We start from the raw sequence: 14565 nt of genomic DNA, 5'->3' as shown, positions 1-14565 counted from the left end.
TATCAAAAATGGATCTGGTGTGTCCGAGAAAAGTCAAATATAATTACATTACAGTATTTATTACATTAATAAAATATTAAAATAAAATTATTAATTAAGTAATTAATTTAATTACTAGCGGTTTAAAAATATGTACTCGGATTCCGTACACCGACGAAGACACCTCTTCCAACTGTAATAATATTGATATTTCAACGAATCCATTCATTTTCTCACTTCAAATCAAATTTCAATTTTTTATTGTTGCTTCAGATCTCTCCTTCTCTTCACTTCATCACTACTACTGCTATTAGTTAGGGTTTCATTATCTTTCTGATTATATATATTTCACTCACAATCGCACACATTTATACTTATTCCGTCTCCATTAATTCAATCATCGATGCGCAAATTTTGTTAAATTTAAATCGAGTTTCTTCCCGCATTGACGTTGTTTCCGATCGGGTGATTTCTGCTACGAAAATGGCTGTTTCTGGACCTTTAACACCTGGCCAGGTACTACTACTAATGTTTGAATTCTTTCAGTACGAGTTTAATATGAAATGCTGCAGATTAAGTGTTTGATATCTGGTCTAGTACTCGATGCAGTATCTACAACCTTCTGTTAGGAATTAAACTTAGTTTAAACAGCCGGTGGCAAGTGTATTGTTTAATTTTGTATGTTAGATTAGAAAACTATATTCGGCTGTGGTATGGATCGAATAACGTATTCAGTTTTTCGTATTTGTAGTTCCTTCGTTATGCGTTAAATTGTTACTGATTTAAAATTTGTCTTGAAACTAAATAAGTGTATGTATCTATTGTTATTATTGTTTTTGCAGGGGTCATTTCTGCTTGCAGTTATTCCAATTTTTGTTGCTTGGATATATTCTGAATGGTTGGAATACAAAAAATCTCCATCGGTGTCTAAAGTGTAAGCTTAATATTTTATGCATCTTTCTCTGTTTGTGTGTGTGTTATGCGAGTAGTGCTTTCTTTGGTGCCCAAATGAGCATTGTTAGTTGGGCCAATTAATGTATCTTTGTGTGATACTTTTGCAATGTTGTCTGTATCTTTGTATTGAGCTTGTTTAATTATATGTCAAATTGATTGAAGGAAGTAGGAATTTAGTTTTGCATGTCTTATAGAAATGTAATAAAGTGAGTTAACACAGTGTTTGCATTATCAAAATAAAACTAATATGGTTTTCCACCCGGGGAGGTCAAGTATTTTTACTTTGATGTACCTGGTCTAGCTGGGTTATTTCGTCTCAGTTTCCGACCCTTTCCCTTGCCAATGGTTTGAACCTGAGACCGCTCGTGAGGATTTCAGGATCCCAACCACTGGGCTATCTTGTGATGCTTCTTGTAATTAAATACAGTTTATAAATCTTATATTGAGATAATTATGTTACAGGGAGTGCACAGGGTAATCAGTGAAAACTAATTGATATTAGTTCTATCTTCTTTTAGCACTTGACCTATGTTGGTATGTGGGCATACTACCTGCCATATATTGTGTAAGTTATACATAATTGCTACAATTTCTTATCATATGTTTTGGCCCACAGTAGTTAAGATCTTAACATGTAACTTGTTCAACATACTTAAGGCGGAGGAGATATACCATGATGTTTTGCTGCTAGTTCCCTTCCATATATCTTTGTTTTCATATCTATTAGAAGGAAACTATATATTTACCATCAAACATACCATCAAGTTCACCATAAAAGAAATGTGATGTAGTATACATTCACTCATCTTCTACTTATACCATCTCGTACACATTCTTCTTGTAACCACACCTTTGTTCAATGCTAGAAATAAAAACTTCAGTATTAACATCAATAGTAGCCATAGGTTTTCTCATTGTTGGGATGTATATTTGAGGGTAATGTGTATGCTTATTAAGTTTTAAAGACCAGTATCTGTTTTCAATCTCAAGGAGTAGTTCGAGGTAGAGTTGTATTATTTTAGGACTCCTAGATACATTTGAATTTAAGTTACCGTACCGAATATTACGGTTAGTTTCCTCTGGCTTTATTACTGTACCAATCTTTATCTGATTTTCTATCAGGTAGAGTGAAACTATCGTTACACTGTACAGTATCATATTTGAATCTGGAAAGATGTGTTATTCAATATTGAACTAAATTACACTAGATGAGTGTTATAGTGTCCTTATAACATGCTTACGTATGTTCCCTGGGAACAGTCATTCTGACAACAATCTGGTAGAACTTGAAACCAAAACAAAGGAAGACGACGACCAAACTGCTTTGTTGGAAGGAGGCCTCACCAAAACACCATCATTGAAGGATCCTGCTGCTTCCATTAAAGATAACTTATATAGGTTAGTCAATTATCTGGTGGGATTGGGTCTTGTTGTTGTTGTTGTAATTTATTTGGCGGATTTTTTCTTATTCTCCATATTTAGTTGTTCTAGTACTCACTTAACAAGACACGCCTATTTATATGCAGATTTGTGACAATGGAGGATTCTTTTTTGCTTGAGAATCGAGCAACTCTGAGAGCAATGTAAGTCTAATTAATCGATTGTTGATAGATTTACATTGATGTTTCTTTCATCTTTATGCCGGTGCAACAATTACATTTACATTTAATAATAACAACCTATGCAGGTCAGAATTTGGAGGAATCTTGTTTTATTTCTACATATCTGATCGCACCAGTTTGATTGCAGAATCTACCAAGGTTAGACACGTTCTCCTTTTTTGCTTTTTTCTTAGTCCTTTCTCATATAATGGTATTATCTTTCATAGCATAAGTAACCGATAAACAGGTTCCGTTTGTAGCTGATACTATTTTCTTGAACAGAACTACAATCGCGATCTTTTCCTGTTCCTGTACGCTCTTCTTATAATAGTTTCAGCAATGACTTCTTTGAAGAAACATAGTGACAAGTCAGCATTTTCTGGAAAATCAATACTTTACCTCAATCGACATCAAACAGAGGAGTGGAAAGGATGGATGCAGGCAAGAACCTACTTTATATCATTAATGTGTATTTAGAAATGTGAATATTAGAATCAATTTCCATGCATTGTTAGCAGTTCTGAGTGCAACCTTTTTTTATTGCTTTAATAAGTTGATATGTACACTATATTCAAATTGTATTTTCTTTTTGCTGTGATTTTTGCAGGTTCTCTTTTTGATGTATCATTACTTTGCTGCTACAGAGATATATAATGCTATCCGTGTGTTTATTGCTGCATATGTCTGGATGACTGGTTTTGGAAACTTCTCGTACTATTACATCCGCAAGGATTTCAGTATTGCACGCTTTGCTCAGGTTAACTTCTACCACTGATCTTGCTGGTTTTAAGTCTCTCTCTCTCTCTCTCTCTCTCTCTCTCTCTCTCTCTCTCTCTCTCTCTCTCTCTCTCTCTCTCTCTCTCTCTCTCTCTCTCTCTCTCGCTCGCTCGCTCGATAGACACACACACACACACACACAAAAAATAAATGGACAATATACAAGATTAAAATGTAAAGTTAGGGAGTCTTTAATGGACAGAAAAGAAAGATATGTACTTAGCATATAGTTAGAATGAGAAGGTAATGGCAATATAGCTGAAGTTTCAAGTATGAAGTCAAGATTGGCTGGCTGAGATTTACACAAACCATATATGTTACCACTACAAAACGTAGCGATGGTTGTTATTTAGTTCTGAGTGAGTAACCGTCCATATTTGATATTTGTGGGTTCTATCTGAGTGGTGTAGTGATTAAATAGTCAAACTTCTTTATATAAGTGTTAGAGCAATGTATTGGCATGAGTGGATACTTCCAGGGCTATTTTTATTATCTACTTTTCTGTGATTTAAGTTATTCTAATTTTATTTTGTTTTTATTTGCAGATGATGTGGAGATTAAACTTCTTTGTGGCTTTTTGTTGCATTGTTCTTAACAATGACTATATGCTCTACTACATCTGTCCAATGCACACGCTTTTTACCCTTATGGTGTATGGTGCACTTGCTATCGGCAGCAAGTATAACGAGATAAGATCAGTCATGATTACAAAGATCCTTGCATGCTTTCTCGTGGTTATCTTGGTTTGGGAGATTCCTGGAGTTTTTGAACTCATTTGGAGACCATTGAGTTTTCTTTTAGGTTGGTTACTGTTATTAAGTTCCTTGTAATATGTAGACGTGGCATTTTCAACATGTCTGGTGGGTAATGGGTTAAAACAGGTAATAATTGCTATGGGTCAAATAGGTCGATCTGGTTGGTTTGGCCTTGAAAACGTTTTGTCCCGGAATGTTTTTACACATCATTTGCGTGTCATATATGATTACTGTTATTTTATTAATTAATTAACACTTTATTTTCTTATACAATGTTTTAGACGGTTTTATAATTAAATGAGTCTACAATTGCCACTTATACTGATTTTTTATCAAGGTAGTCAGGATATTAACCGATTGGATGGTAGAAGCACCATAAATTAAATCCTGAGGCTCTACATTTAGATTTTAGATTTTAACTCATAAAAAACTCTCTGCACGGGGGTTGCTTTTCCACTCTTATGGTATGGTATATATTAATAACATGAGTGTTACAAAATGTGTAATATTTTGAATACACTTGCAGTAAATTAAAACATTTTGTTGCATCATATTCATGTTTTCTTTTTGTACATCTCTAATAAATATACATTATTTACTAAACTAGAGGTGCTATGAAATCTTGTTTTCACAGGGTATACAGATCCTGCCAAACCAGATCTCCCTCGATTGCATGAGTGGCATTTCAGATCCGGGCTTGATCGTTATATATGGATCGTTGGAATGATATATGCATATCTTCATCCTAATGTAAGCATTTGAAATTTAGATACCTCTCTTATGATCAGTATGCTAGTAACGTGTGTTACATGCTATTGATAAAATTATATTATATAATGTAATTACAGGTTGAAAAGTGGATGGAAAAACTCGAGGAGTCCGACAGTAAGCGGAGACGCACTGTTAAAGCAGCCATTGTTTCAGTATCTGTTCTGGTAAGTGAATTACTCTTCTTCTTTAATATTTTTATCTTTTAAGGTCATGTGGGCTTATATTAGCTTCATTTCAGGCTGGATATATGTGGTATGAATACATATACAAGCTAGACAAGGTTACATACAACAAATTACATCCCTACACATCATGGATACCTATAACGTATGCAATTTATTTCTTATCTGTTATTGCAAATATATATCTCGTTAGTATATGTAAAAAATTTGTAGTATTCTCAAATGCTGCATGCTAAAACACGTGTTTCTGTTGTTCTCAGTGTGTATATATGCTTGCGGAATTTCACTCAATATCTTAGGAATTATTCATTAACCCTCTTTGCGTAAGCTCTCTACACCAATTTGATTCGTTAAATTATTAACACACATTTTGTGCATATTTTCTATACTCATACATAATTTGTTGACATGTACATTTTCCTATGTGCTAATTAGGTGGCTTGGTAAGATCACTTTGGAGACATACATTTCCCAGTTCCATATCTGGCTAAGGTGAATACAACTTTTCCTCATTTTCCTATTACTGTATTAGTTTATTATAATTACAGCAATTTCAGGTTTTCCTTATATCTGGTAAGATCACTCTAGGGCTTTTTGTTTGTGTGTGTGTGTGAAACCAGTAATAGTGAAACTGCTGTGTATTAACCAATGTGAATGGTGCAGATCGGATATCCCCAATGGGCAGCCAAAGTGGCTTCTGTCTTTTATCCCAGACTATCCATTACTGAATTTCATGCTTACAACTGCGGTTTATGTTTTGGTGAGATAACTATTCTTGTAACTTTATTATTTCATGAAATGAGACACCAAGTCCAGTTTTATATATTTTTTAATGTTTCTTTTTATGCAGATATCCTGTCGTCTTTTTGAACTAACAAACACACTAAAGTCTGTTTTTATACCCACAAAAAACGACCGTCAACTTCTCAGTAATTTTCTTGCTGGAGCAGCAATTTCCATGTGCCTATACATAATTGCTTCCGTTGTTGTTCTAATTGTTCAGTGACTGGTAAGCACTTTAATGTCCTTTCATAATCTCTTGCGAAAATTTGAGAAACCGATTATAGTCGTACATGACAAAATTAAGTAATGCTATAGCGTCCTAAAATCTGTTGTTCAATCCTATTAATGGACACCCGAGTCCAAATTTGTTCCTTTAGGAGGGTTTAAAATGTTTCTAAATTTCATTCACTAGATGTATAGCAAAAATAGGTCCATATTATTTAGTGCAATGCCTTTTTAGTTTTCTGGTTATATATGCATGTAACAAAATATAATCATTATATATGCACCCATATTCGCACGATCATATCAGTTGTAAATGGTTTATATACAACAAGGACAAGAACAATATTTGAGGTAGAGAGTTTTAGACATTAGAATTCTTAACAATGAGTTATGGCATGTTAGTTCATTTGATTATGATTGACATACTTTATGAAGAAGCTGATAACTATCAGGATGCTTTTATCTATTAAGACAATCATTAATCAATTTTCATTTCGTTTTTAAATGTAACTTGTAGCTAATTGAATTAAATGTTTGGTGCAAATTAACTATTAAGTTCTTGAATTTATAGAGTTTTGGATTCACTTGAAGTTGATAGTTAGTGACTCATACGAGGTTTTTGGTTGTCAATGTGAACTTACAGGGATGATGAAGTAGATGGGTAAAAGAAAATTAAATGATACTTTCTGTTGCAAATGGATGTAGATGAAACATATACACATATACATAGATGAAGCTGAAACAAATCAAAGTATACGTATTCATGTAAACAGATTAGAAGGCAAACAACGTCATTGCTCTCTCTAGTACTGCAAAAATATTCTCATGATGCCGAAAGGCATTTGTGGTAGTTTTGTAACATGTTTTGCTCGTCCGCCCTTCCACCCCTGATCCCAGTTGAACCTGTAAACATACGTCTAGAATTGTTGTAAAGAAGTTAAAATTCAAATTACTAGCTCCTTTTTTCTACTTTCATAGGTGGTATATTTTGTTCTGTTGTTTCCTCGGCTGTCATGTTATATAAGGAGTTGATTTCAAAGCATAATATGCATTACCTTTGTGCTGGTGTTGTTGGGAAATTACGGTCTAACTAGTTCTCAACACTCAGCCCAATGATAATAGTAAAGAAATAAGAACAATTTACAACACAAGAATTTAACGTGGAAACTTCAAAACAGGAGAAAAATCACGGGCCTCCAAAGAGAGAAATACACTATATCACAAATTGTTACAATGACATAGACAACTCTCTTAAGCTAACTACATTCTTCAAAGTATTTAACTAAAACAATTCCCAAACAAGGGTAAGAAAGAAAGAAATAATCAAATACTTAAAGTGGATTGATTGGTGCAAGTTGGAATGATGCACATGACCTCCTTTTATAACCAAGTCATCCACTTCCAACTTCTTCCTCCCACCGATGTGAGATAACATCATTCACAAACTAACCATATCAATTTTTCTATTAAAAACAAAACCAACAAATCTCCACCTTTTTTTTATAGAAAAAGATAACCATACTTAAGGATAACCGACGCAGATGCTTCCTCGACGACAACTTCAAGATCCTCATCTTCATGCCATTGACATTATCTCTGACCCAAGAAATAAAATTTGTATCCATGTCGAACATTGTCTAAACCGACAATCATTGTCATCACAGACAATCATAATTCCAAAAGAATTATCATACTCCACCGTAAGAGTATAACCACTTAGAATATCACATTCCAAGCATTTCACCTCGGCACATGTTAAATAACCAGCTGAACATTTACGGTGCAACTTTCCCGTTTGGTTTTCCCGAAAGTTCCATCAGCTTCAACATCAGTTTGTACCACACAACCTGCACCAATGCCAAACCAGTGCCCATGTGCAATTGTGGAACCGCTAACGAACATCCCTTTCCATGGTGGCGCGGACACACCATGAGGATGACGTGACTTCAGAGGAATTCGTCACTCTCCGTAACAACGGAGACATCATTAGCGCCTTTGCAGCCATTTGCCGAATTAGCTCCACCTGAACAATTAACCCTTACATGCCCAGTCTTCCAGCACTTCCAGCATACCAGATTCTTTCCGGAGTTTCTCTTCTGCCTATCCGAACACAACAGTACCGTACTTTCTGATGACGAGACCCCGTTACCTTCCAGTCTTTTCTCCTCAGATAGGAGCTTGCTAGTAACGACTTCAAACTTCAGAGATTCTTTCCCATACATCAAAATAGGTTTCATGTGCTTATAGGACGATGACAAAGATAATATCAGCCTCAAAGCTTTATCTTCATCTTCCATTTTAACTCCAATAGACTCCAGTTCTGAAACAATACCATTCAGAATGCTCAGATGATCTGAAATCTTTGAACCCCCATCCATACGCAAAGTATGAAACTGTTCCTTAAGACACAACCGGTTTGAGATGCCCTTGCCCTGGTACAACTGCTCCAATTTATCCCAAAGTTCCTTAGCCGTTGATAACCCGTGCACATTTGCAAGCACGTTCTTTGCACGACACAGACGAATCGCACTTGCCGCCCTCAAATCCATATCATCCCATTCTTCTTCATCGAACTCCTTGCTAGAATCACTGCCGGGAACAATGAAATGTCCCGTTCTTATTGATTAAAAACGTTACATATTAATTGATTTCGTTGCGAGGTTTTGACCTCTATATGAAACGTTTTTCAAAGACTGCATTCATTTTAAAACAAACCATAACCTTTATTTCATCAATAAAGGTTTAAAAAGCTTTACGTAGATTATCAAATAATGATAATCTAAAATATCCTGTTTACACACGACTATTACATAATGGTTCACAATACAAATATGTTACAACGAAATAAGTTTCTTGAATGCAGTTTTTACACAATATCATACAAGCATGGACTCCAAATCTTGTCCTTATTTAAGTATGCGACAGCGGAAGCTCTTAATAATCACCTGAGAATAAACATGCTTAAAACGTCAACAAAAATGTTGGTAAGTTATTGGTTTAACCTATATATATCAAATCGTAACAATAGACCACAAGATTTCATATTTCAATATTCATCCCATACATAGAGATAAAAATCATTCATATGGTGAACACCTGGTAACCGACATTAACAAGATGCATATATAAGAATATCCCCATCATTCGGGGACACCCTTCGGATATGATATAAATTTCGAAGTACTAAAGCATCCGGTACTTTGGATGAGGTTTGTTAGGCCCAATAGATCTATCTTTAGGATTCGCGTCAATTAGGGTGTCTGTTCCCTAATTCTTAGATTACCAGACTTAATAAAAAGGGGCATATTCGATTTCGATAATTCAACCACAGAATGTAGTTTCACGTACTTGTGTCTATTTTGTAAATCATTTATAAAACCTGCATGTATTCTCATCCCAAAAATATTAGATTTTAAAAGTGGGACTATAACTCACTTTCACAGATTTTTACTTCGCCGGGAAGTAAGACTTGGCCACTGTTCGATTCACGAACCTATAACAAATATGTACATATATATCAAGGTATGTTCAAAATATATTTACAACACTTTTAATACATTTTGATGTTTTAAGTTTATTAAGCCAGCTGTCCTCGTTAGTAACCTACAACTAGTTGTCCACAGTTAGATGTACAGAAATAAATCGATATATATTATCTTGAATCAATCCACGACCCAGTGTATACACGTATCAGGCTAGACCACAACTCAAAGTATATATATTTTTGGAATCAACCTCAACCCTGTATAGCTAACTCCAACATTACTGCATATAGAGTGTCTATGGTTGTTCCAAATAATATATATACATGGGTCGATATGATATATCAAAACATTTGCATACGTGTCTATGGTATCCCAAGATTACATAATATATTAGAATACATGTATAATACAATATAAGTTAGCTAGGATATGATTTGTATAGAATTGTTTATATTTCCCGTAGCTACAAAAATAAAAAAAATATCCAATCTTGTTTTACCCATAACTTCTTCATTTTAAATCCGTTTTGAGTGAATCAAATTGCTATAGTTTCATATTGAACTCTATTTTATGAATCTAAACAGAAAAATTATAGGTTTATAGTCGGAAATATAAGTTACAAGTCGTTTTTGTAAGAGGTAGTCATTTCAGTCGAAAGAACGACGTCTTGATGACCATTTTGAAAAACATACTTCCACTTTGAGTTTAACCATGATTTTTGGATATAGTTTCATGTTCATAAGAAAAAATCATTTTCCCAGAAGAACAACTTTTAAATCAAAGTTTATCATAGTTTTTAATTATCAAACCCAAAACAGCCCGCGGTGTTACTACGACGGCGTATGTCCAGTTTTACGGTGTTTTTCGTGTTTTCAGGTTTTAAATCATTAAGTTAGCATATCATATAGATATAGAACATGTGTTTAGTTGATTTTAAAAGTCAAGTTAGAAGGATTAACTTTTGTTTGCGAACAAGTTTAGAATTAACTAAACTATGTTCTAGTGATTTCAAGTTTAAACCTTCGAATAAGATAGCTTTATATGTATGAATCGAATGACGTTATGAACATCATTACTACCTCAAGTTTTGTGGATAAACCTACTGAAAAATAGACAAATGGATCTAGCTTCAAAGGATCTTGGATGGCTTGAAAGTTCTTGAAGTAAAATCATGACACGAAAACAAGTTCAAGTAAGATTTCCACTCGAAATAAGATTGTTATAGTTATAGAAATTGAATCAAAGTTTGAATATGAGTATTACCTTATATTAGAAAGATATCTTACTGTAAATAAGAAAGATTTCTTGAGGTTGGATGATCACTCTACAAGATTGGAAGTAAGCTAGCAAACTTGGAAGTATTCTTGATTTTATGAAACTAGAACTTGTAGAATTTATGAAGAACACTTAGAACTTGAAGATAGAACTTGAGAAAGATCAATTAGATGAAGAAAATTGAAGAATGAAAGTGTTTGTAGGTGTTTTTGGTCGTTGGTGTATGGATTAGATATAAAGGATATGTAATTTTGTTTTCATGTAAATAAGTCATGAATGATTACTCATATTTTTGTAATTTTATGAGATATTTCATGCTAGTTGCCAAATGATGGTTCCCACACGTGTTAGGTGACTCACATGGGCTGCTAAGAGCTGATCATTGGAGTGTATATACCAATAGTATATACATCTAAAAGCTGTGTATTGTACGAGTACGAATACGGGTGCATACGAGTAGAATTGTTGATGAAACTGAACGAGGATGTAATTGTAAGCATTTTTGTTAAGTAGAAGTATTTTGATAAGTGTCTTGAAGTCTTTCAAAAGTGTATGAATACATATTAAAACACTACATGTATATACATTTTAACTGAGTCGTTAAGTCATCGTTAGTCGTTACATGTAAGTGTTGTTTTGAAACCTTTAGGTTAACGATCTTGTTAAATGTTGTTAACCCAATGTTTATAATATCAAATGAGATTTTAAATTATTATATTATCATGATATTATGATGTACGAATATCTCTTAATATGATATATATACATTAAATGTCGTTACAACGATAATCGTTACATATATGTCTCGTTTCAAAATCATTAAGTTAGTAGTCTTGTTTTTACATATGTAGTTCATTGTTAATATACTTAATGATATGATTACTTATCATAATATCATGTTAACTATATATATAACCATATATATGTCATCATATAGTTGTTACAAGTTTTAACGTTCGTGAATCACCGGTCAACTTGGGTGGTCAATTGTCTATATGAAACCTATTTCAATTAATCAAGTCTTAACAAGTTTGATTGCTTAACATGTTGGAAACACTTAATCATGTAAATAACAATTTCATTTAATATATATATAAACATGGAAAAGTTCGGGTCACTACAGTACCTACCCGTTAAATAAATTTCGTCCCGAAAATTTAAGAAGTTGGAGGTGTTGACGTATCTTCTGGAAATAAATGCGGGTATTTCTTCTTCATCTGATCTTCTCGTTCCCAGGTGAACTCGGGTCCTCTACGAGCATTCCATCGAACCTTAACAATTGGTATCTTGTTTTGCTTAAGTCTTTTAACCTCACGATCCATTATTTCGACGGGTTCTTCGATGAATTGAAGTTTTTCGTTGATTTGGATTTCATCTAACGGAATAGTGAGATCTTCTTTAGCAAAACATTTCTTCAAATTCGAGACGTGAAAAGTGTTATGTACAGCCGCGAGTTGTTGAGGTAACTCAAGTCGGTAAGCTACTGGTCCGACACGATCAATAATCTTGAATGGTCCGATATACCTTGGATTTAATTTCCCTCGTTTACCAAATCGAACAACTCCTTTCCAAGGTGCAACTTTAAGCATGACCATCTCTCCAATTTCAAATTATATATCTTTTATTTTAATGTCAGCGTAGCTTTTTTGTCGACTTTGGGCGGTTTTCAACCGTTGTTGAATTTGAATGATCTTCTCGGTAGTTTCTTGTATTATCTCCGGACCCGTAATCTGTCTATCCCCCACTTCACTCCAACAAATCGGAGACCTGCACTTTCTACCATAAAGTGCTTCAAACGGCGCCATCTCAATGCTTGAATGGTAGCTGTTGTTGTAGAAAAATTCTGCTAACGGTAGATGTCGATCCCAACTGTTTCCGAAATCAATAACACATGCTCGTAGCATGTCTTCAAGCGTTTGTATCGTCCTTTCGCTCTGCCCATCAGTTTGTGGATGATAGGCAGTACTCATGTCTAGACGAGTTCCTAATGCTTGCTGTAATGTCTGCCAGAATCTTGAAATAAATCTGCCATCCCTATCAGAGATAATAGAGATTGGTATTCCATGTCTGGAGACGACTTCCTTCAAATACAGTCGTGCTAACTTCTCCATCTTGTCATCTTCTCTTATTGGCAAGAAGTGTGCTGATTTGGTGAGACGATCAACTATTACCCAAATAGTATCAAAACCACTTGCAGTCCTTGGCAATTTAGTGATGAAATTCATGGTAATGTTTTCCCATTTCCATTCCGGGATTTTGGGTTGTTGAAGTAGACCTGATGGTTTCTGATGCTCAGCTTTGACCTTAGAACACATCAAACATTCTCCTACGTATTTAGCAACATTGGCTTTCATACCCGGCCACCAAAAATGTTTCTTGAGATCCTTGTACATCTTCCCCGTTCAAGGATGTATCGAGTATCTGGTTTTATGAGCTTCTCTAAGTACCATTTCTCTCATATCTCCAAATTTTGGTACCCAAATCCTTTCAGCCCTATACCGGGTTCCGTCTTCCCAAATATTAAGATGCTTCTCCGATCCTTTGGGTATTTCATCCTTTAAATTTCCCTCTTTTAAAACTCCTTGTTGCGCCTCCTTTATTTGAGTAGTAAGGTTATTGTGAATCATTATATTCATAGATTTTACTCGAATGGGTTCTCTGTCCTTCCTGCTCAAGGCGTCGACTACCACATTTTCCTTCCCCGGGTGGTAACGAATCTCAAAGTCGTAATCATTCAACAATTCAATCCACCTACGCTGCCTCATATTCAGTTGTTTCTGATTAAATATGTGTTGAAGACTTTTGTGGTCGGTATATATAATACTTTTGACCCCATATAAGTAGTGCCTCCAAGTCTTTAATGCAAAAACAACCGCGCCTAATTCCAAATCATGCGTCAAATAATTTTGTTCGTGAATCTTCAATTGTCTAGACGCATAAGCAATCACCTTCGTTCGTTGCATTAATACACAACCGAGACCTTGCTTTGATGCGTCACAATAAATCACAAAATCATCATTCCCTTCAGGCAATGACAATATAGGTGCCGTAGTTAGCTTTTTCTTCAATAACTGAAACGCTTTCTCTTGTTCATCCTTCCATTCAAATTTCTTCCCTTTATGCGTTAATGCAGTCAAGGGTTTTGCTATTCTGGAAAAGTCTTGGATGAACCTTATGTAGTAACCAGCTAGTCCTAAAAACTGGCGTATGTGTTTCGGAGTTTTCGGGGTTTCCCACTTTTCAACAGTTTCTATCTTTGCCGGATCCACCTTAATACCTTCTTTGTTCACTATGTGACCGAGGAATTGAACTTCTTCCAACCAAAATGCACACTTTGAAAACTCAGCGTACAATTCTTCCTTCCTCAATACTTCTAATACCTTTCTCAAATGTTCACCGTGTTCTTGGTCATTCTTTGAGTAAATAAGTATGTCATCAATGAAAACAATGACAAACTTGTCAAGGTATGGTCCACACACTCGGTTCATAAGGTCAATGAACACAGCTGATGCATTAGTTAAACCAAACGGCATGACCATAAACTCGTAATGACCGTAACGTGTTCTGAAAGCAGTCTTTGGAATATCATCTTCTTTCACCCGCATTTGATGATACCCGGAACGTAAGTCAATCTTTGAATAAACAGACGAGCCTTGTAGTTGATCAAATAAGTCGTCGATTCTCGGTAGTGGGTAGCGGTTCTTGATGGTAAGTTTGTTCAACTCTCGGTAGTCGATACACAACCTGAATGTACCATCTTTCTTCTTGACAAACAAAA

General features: G+C 34.8%; 1 protein-coding gene across 2 annotated transcripts; it reads left to right on the top strand.

Annotated features, from left to right (window-relative positions):
- Nucleotides 1–238: 238 nt before the first annotated feature.
- Nucleotides 239–7072, top strand: LOC139855822 (protein REDUCED WALL ACETYLATION 4-like). 2 transcript variants are annotated; one of them, XM_071845066.1, is made up of 16 exons: nt 239–495; nt 822–913; nt 2194–2331; nt 2460–2516; nt 2621–2693; nt 2817–2975; nt 3142–3291; nt 3857–4112; nt 4701–4816; nt 4915–5001; nt 5076–5164; nt 5280–5342; nt 5455–5511; nt 5683–5779; nt 5870–6028; nt 6671–7072. In XM_071845066.1, exons 1-15 carry the CDS (start codon nt 463–465, stop codon nt 6023–6025), a joined length of 1623 nt encoding a protein of 540 aa, XP_071701167.1. In that variant the 5' UTR covers nt 239–462; the 3' UTR covers nt 6026–6028; nt 6671–7072. The 2 variants fall into 2 exon arrangements, with proteins under 2 accessions (XP_071701167.1, XP_071701168.1); XM_071845067.1 differs by lacking the exons at nt 239–495; nt 822–913 and adding an exon at nt 1418–1498.
- Nucleotides 7073–14565: the final 7493 nt, after the last annotated feature.

This window comes from Rutidosis leptorrhynchoides, chromosome 6 (assembly GCF_046630445.1).
Source record: "Rutidosis leptorrhynchoides isolate AG116_Rl617_1_P2 chromosome 6, CSIRO_AGI_Rlap_v1, whole genome shotgun sequence".
Lineage (NCBI taxonomy): Eukaryota > Viridiplantae > Streptophyta > Magnoliopsida > Asterales > Asteraceae > Rutidosis > Rutidosis leptorrhynchoides.
The sequence above is the reverse complement of the archived record's forward strand: the minus strand, read 5'-3'. Positions and strand labels throughout refer to the sequence as shown.